This window comes from Labrus bergylta, chromosome 13 (assembly GCF_963930695.1).
Source record: "Labrus bergylta chromosome 13, fLabBer1.1, whole genome shotgun sequence".
In the NCBI taxonomy this organism is placed as follows: Eukaryota; Metazoa; Chordata; class Actinopteri; order Labriformes; family Labridae; genus Labrus; species Labrus bergylta.
In genome coordinates this window covers 5,220,604-5,226,691 of record NC_089207.1, presented here as the reverse complement: position 1 = coordinate 5,226,691, position 6,088 = coordinate 5,220,604, and the positions used below count along the sequence as shown (strand labels likewise).

At 40.3% G+C, this 6,088-nt stretch overlaps 1 protein-coding gene across 14 annotated transcripts in view; it reads right to left on the bottom strand.

The window, feature by feature from the left end:
* Positions 1 to 204: 204 nt before the first annotated feature.
* dachd (dachshund d) overlaps positions 205 to 6,088 on the bottom strand; it is a 104,122-nt gene continuing 98,238 nt past the window's right edge. For all 14 annotated transcript variants that reach the window (XM_065962204.1, XM_065962201.1, XM_065962200.1 and 11 more), the window contains 2 exons: positions 5,954 to 6,022; positions 205 to 1,873 (listed from right to left, as the gene is read on the bottom strand). In XM_065962204.1, the coding sequence (XP_065818276.1) occupies positions 1,836 to 1,873; positions 5,954 to 6,022 (107 nt within the window). In that variant the 3' untranslated portion in view covers positions 205 to 1,835. The remainder of the gene's footprint in view (positions 1,874 to 5,953; positions 6,023 to 6,088) is intronic.

The following is a 6,088-nucleotide window of genomic DNA, read 5'->3' as shown; positions in this document are numbered from 1 at the left end:
GTTTGAGGGTCTTTTTTATAGAAAAAGGAAGGACTCTGAAGATTGAGACATGCCAAAAACATGAGACAGGATCTCTTAACAAAGAGCTCTGCAAAACTGAAATGTAGAATGAGTGTTTGTTGAGTGTGTTTGTGTGACTTTTGCCTCAAAGCATGCGATAAAAGAGCGACAAAAAACACGTTCAAAACCTCAGGAAACAAAGGCTTATCATCAACATGTTAACTTTATTTGAATTTGAAGTACAATGAAGAGATGATTTGAGAAGCTATATAAGTTATCAGTGACAACAGACCTAGACACTCCATTGAGAACAAAAAGAACAAACACATTGTGAACATGGGACACTCCTCCTCCTCCTCTCCTGATTGTAACACATAAGGGCTAAACTGTTTCTCAGTTAAAGGACTGACATCAGCTTATGTCTAGAGAATATACACAGGTGTTTCAGCACCGAAAAAGTCTTTAGGGAAAGTAACAGAAAGATCATAACTTAGTATGAGTTTTTTTTTCTTCTTCTCATCAGGATATCATGAAACACTTGAAGAAAAACAGAAAAAAAAAAGTTTGTGTAGGTTCAACAGGGATTAAATGGCATTCAGTTTCCAAAAAAGTTGTGTCGTCATGACTGATTGTTTCTCAAGCTGACACGTGATCATAATACGTCTTGTTTTTTTTCTTCTTCTTCTTCTTCTTAAAAAAGCATTGAGAGGTGCTGATTTTTGAGTGTATTTGTGTGTGTGTGTGTGTGTGTGTGTGTGTGTGTCATGACAAAAAATGTACAGTAAAATCCAAGAAATATTACCTCTGTTACAAAGATTACAGTACTATTGACAGCAAAAGTCTTCATTTTGAAAGTGAAATGTTTGATAGTTATGTTTTCAAAATCATCTGGGCTCGAGTGAGTCAAACCCTAGTATTTGTTCAGCACAATATAGGATTTATTAAATATCATAATTCCAGGACAAACATTTACATGCCTGCATGCTTTCTCACCAAAAAAAGAAAAGAAAATGGCAGCTATAGGAAAGAATGATGGCTCAGAAATAGAACAAAACAAAAACAGTAAGGTTTATATAAATGGTGGTATTGTTTGCCTAAGAGCTCTACTGCATACACAATACCTCTTAACGTTATATACACATTCCTCATCGATCCACTCGGGCTCGACGGAGAGGGAGTTTCTCCTATCATTATCATCAGATCTCATATATATACACAAATGGTAAAAAGGAAACTTGATTGTATTGTCATCTAATTTAGAAAACATGAAAATCAAACATCAGTCTCCTCTTCTCGATGATCACAAGGATCAATTCTCTCTTCTTCTTTTTTTTAATATCTCCGTGTCATTTTTTTTTTTTTTTTTTTTTTAGCTCCTCAAAATTCAATTTGAAATACAAAACAAAACTTCAGTCGAATTTCGTTTTGGAAGCTTTTCTCGCTGGCTGAGATACAGTATAAAAATCTTCAGTGCTGTGAAATTTATGACCGACGGTGTACCACGGGTACGTTTTTGACTGTGCTCAATATGTTTCTCCTTCACGTTGGGACACCCCGCTACGGCGAAAAACCTGCTTCATCAAACTATTTAGAGCTGTGAGAGAGAAAAAACAACAACTTCTTATTCTACATTCAGACACCTCCTCCAGCATTTTGGGTGAACACAGCATTTCCCATCGAACTCCTACAAGCAGCTTCTCCTCTTACAAAAAAAAACAGCCTGGATGAGCTTCTCAGGAGAATCTTCATTGGGTTTTTTTTTTTTTGTCTTCTTTTTTTTTCACCTCCTTTTTTTTTTCTGAAATTTGTATTTCCTCCAGCTCCTCGCGGCCTTATCAGTACATCACTGTGGTTTTCAGGAACAGTCTTCCATCTGCAACAGAGGACACACAGGAGCCCAGAATTAGCCAACAGCTAACATCCTGCTGACGCAAATGCACTATTCAGGATGTGATTGTTGATGAAACGCTAACTTCCAAAAGGTTGCCCTGTGGTGTTTCGATTTTAGCTGTGTTGCTACAGATTCACAAACCGATTTGAGGGTGAGATTAAATTAGCAGCCGTGGTGAATGGGATTAAATTTCACATACACTATTAGACTTTTTTTTTTAATCTTTGCAACAAATCATTTATGGGAGCTTCTTTTTGGCCTCAGTTAGAAAGAAAACAACCACGTTTATTGAACCTTTGCATTTCAGATGATATACAGCAGATTAGTCAGGACATACAAATATAATGACACTGTTACATGCATATTTTATTAGCAGTGAAGCACACCCTGTAAACGCAGCTATGATAACCACACTGCAGGCATCAGAATCCTTCTCCACATGTGTTTAAGACATCTCTACTGATCCGCTTGTGTGCACATAATGCTGCACTCGTGAAGTGGAGCGCTCTCTAAGTGACATCTCCTGCATGGAAATAGTGTTTATTGAAATCGGCAGACATTCCTCTGCTCCGTTATCTCCAGACACCTCCAACCTAACGAGCTTTGTCCATTTCCAGCAGAAACAAACACTCTTGTCTGAGTGTTCGCCTGAGCGAGCAGCGCCGCTCCGACGCTGAGCTGGTAAAAGCATCTGTTAGGCACAGCTCAGGAGCGTGTTTGACGTTTATTACCTTCACAATCCCTCCGCCGGAGAATGCTACAGCAGTAATGCCTTTAAGAAACGCACTTCTCCATGGCAGTGCGCTTAAATTATTCAATGTTCAAAGAGGAACGCGCACAAAGACATTTAGCAGCGGAAGTTGTTGGACATGACACAAGCCGAGCAGGACGTCACATTTGACTTCTACTGTACGGAGAGACGGAGAAAACACCTAGTTACACTGCCTGACGGTGGATTTGATCCTGCTGGGAAGCACACTCAATGCATTGGGTTATTTTTGTGATTTAAAGTAATCATTTTGTTCTGTTACCGCCGAGGATTGAGCTTAGCTTCAAATCTGTGCTCTTTATTTTATCAATATTTTATCAATTAGCTCTGTTGGCCCTTTTTAGCCTGTGTTTTATGTTTTGTGATGAAGATTGGAGACAACAAAGGCTTGTTGTGTGTGTGTGTGTGTGTGTGTGTGTGTGTGTGTATACAGTACGTGTATGTAGGGGATGGGGGGTGGGGGGGGTTTGGGTGGTGTACAAACACACAGGCTAATTACCCAGCACTGCCGTAGGTCTCAAAGGCATTGCACTCTGGCTGCCTGTGTTCAAGCAACAACCACCGAGTTCTGTGTAAAAGTCATTACAGCATGAACGCTATGAAGAAACTGAAAGCAGAGGGTGGGAGTGTGTGTGTGTGTTAGTGTGTGTGTGTTAGTGTGTGTGTGTGTGTGTGAGGGGGGGGCTGAGGGGCTGAGCGTGAGGGCCATGATAGAGAACTTCATACAGGAGCAGCTGAAGCCTCACACGTGTGTGTACCTGTCTCAGCTGCAGCTCTTTCGAGGGGTGTTAATGAAACGAGGACGATTGGATGATTTGATGTGTGATGACATTTAATACATTTAGTTTGAGAGGAGGTGTAGTCATCAATCCCCTCGTCTCTTATCACCATTTGAACTATTAGAATTTAAGTCTCACTGATTCAATTCTTGGTGCAAATGTTGAAACATCTGCTTAACACAGGCAACCCGGAGAACGGTGACGTGTCGACACGTTGTTTTATGAAAGAGCGGCTCATTAAAATATGTTCAAACTTTGGTATTTTTATATTCAAATCAAGATGAAAAGTTCATTAAAGAGAATAAATATTTCATTAGATGCTAAATAAAACAAAGGGAATTTTTGGCTTCTCTCAGCATAAAATTCCTTTGAAAGATTAATTAATACATGTAAATTATGCAAATTATGCCCATGCAAATATTTTATGAAGACAATTAAGGGATCCATTAATTACAGTCTTTTTTGCTTCAGTGACATTCATTCATTTAATTTTAATTTCACTTTAACTGTTTTGATGTTTAATCTTGCAACAAAGAACTTTATCTCTGCGCACAGGGTCGTGTAAACTTGCCGAACACATCGAGTGGGGAAGCGGCGGGGAACCGGAGAAGATACCGGGGGAAGATTTTTTTTTTTTCTCGCGTGTGCACCGTTGCCAGGCAGTAAACTGGCGAGGTACAGTCCCAGTAGCTTTTTCGGCTGCCTGTGAAAAGAGCCGCGCTCCCACTTGGACCCGATTCAAAACACTGTAAAAGCAATTAATAAACACAGACTGTGTTAATATCGCAGAATTAGAGAAGTGTGACAAAAGACAAATAGAAATAATTAGTTCTCTAAAATTATGCCCTCATTATTTCCCCCCCCCTCTCTCTCGCTCTTTCTCTCTCTCTCTTCATTCCCTGAGTTTGGAGTTGAGAACGTACCCACACATTTCTCTCGGCTTTCATGCGAGTGATAGGCTTGTTTTTTTTTTTTCCTTCTCCCTTCTGCTTGTGTAATTTATCAACATCATTTTTTGCCATTTGAGGTTAATTATACAGCGAGGCTTGCCGAGTCGAGCAGAGGAGACATGGGTGGCAGACAAATGCTCCTCTAATTGAACAGAAAGACAAAATGCAGCCTGTTATTCGGTTTCCCTCCTTCATTCTGCTCTTCAAGGCGACGTTCGGAGTGAGAGCGAGAGATCGGCTGCATCAAACTGTTACCGACTGAGATTTGAAAAAAGCAGAAGGGGGAAAAAAAAAAAATCTGTTCAATTTACCCTCGACTGAACATTTAAGCAGGACAATGGTTGGTAGAAGTGTAAAGCTTTAACACATTTAATTTGATACAATTACACTACAAAAGAGCCAGCTCTTCATGTGAGAGTAAAGTGGCTAAATATACTAATTTGGTATGAAATAGAGGGCTATAATTACACTGTATCTGGGAGTCATCTTTGCGTTTAAATGATGACATATGGATTTCTTTTTTTGGGACATCAAACTGCTTCAGATCCCTGCAGTGACTGAATGACATTTAATTAAAGAGGAGTCATCATTTCTCTTAGTACCATTTCCTCCTTCTTTTTTCTTAAATGCCCTTTCAGAAAAAAAAAACATCAGCTCAAGTAGACTAATCCAACATTAAAGAGTTAAAGAGGCACAACTTATTCTCTAAGATGAATATTTCCCACTTTTCACAGCAGATTACACGGAGCAGTGTTTCCCGCGGATAAATTGGGACCTCTCCCTGCTGATAAGGGCGGGTTGTGAGCAGACGCAGCTGAGGCGCATTAAAAGGAAGACGTTTCGAGTAATAATGAGGATATTCAACCTCTGCAAGGTGTCTTGTATCTGGGTAAACACAGATAGCAGACAGTCTACAGAGGTTATCGCGAGTGCGTCCTTCCCCAAACACGTACTGCACCCCCTAGGCTAACAAACAAACAAACCATTAAAAATGTACAAGGCTTATTCATAAAATGGATTGATTTGCCCCGTTTATTGCTATCAAAGGGGGGATTCCACTGCTTTTTGTGGTTTTATGACTCATTAATGCTTCCTGAGCTGTAAACAAACCACCTCTTTTATTCTGTGCCTTTCTAGTTTATTTTTTCTGCCTTTTTTTTTTTTTTTTTTTTTATCTACTAAGATCCGTCCCGACAAAGATCTGTTTCCCGGATGTATCACAGCCACTAAAAGTCAACTCAAAGAACAATATTATTTCTACAGAAAACCAATGATCTTGACCTGGTGCTGTGGCCCAGATGGTGAGCTGTATGCCTGAACAGCAGGCACAGGAACACTAATGTTCATAAAGTAAAGCAGTGTGGATGTGTGTGTGTGTGTGTGTGAGTGTGTGTGTGTATGTGTATGTAAGGGAGAGAAAAAGAGGAAGCAAAGAGGAGGAGGAGGTGGGTGGGAGAGAACGAGAGAGAGAGAGAGAGAGAGAGAGAGAAAGAGAGAGAGAGAGAGAGAGAGCCAGAGCCAGAGAAAGAGAGAGAGATTTATTGTCTCATCTGAGCCCCTGTACCTTGTATTGTCCTTTCAGCATCTGTTCTTCCACTGCTGCGGTCACTCTCCATCTCAGGGGTCAGAGAGTCTGAGAGAGAAGAGAGGGATCACCACCGTTAAACATCCCTGACATCCACCTATCACAACGCCACGT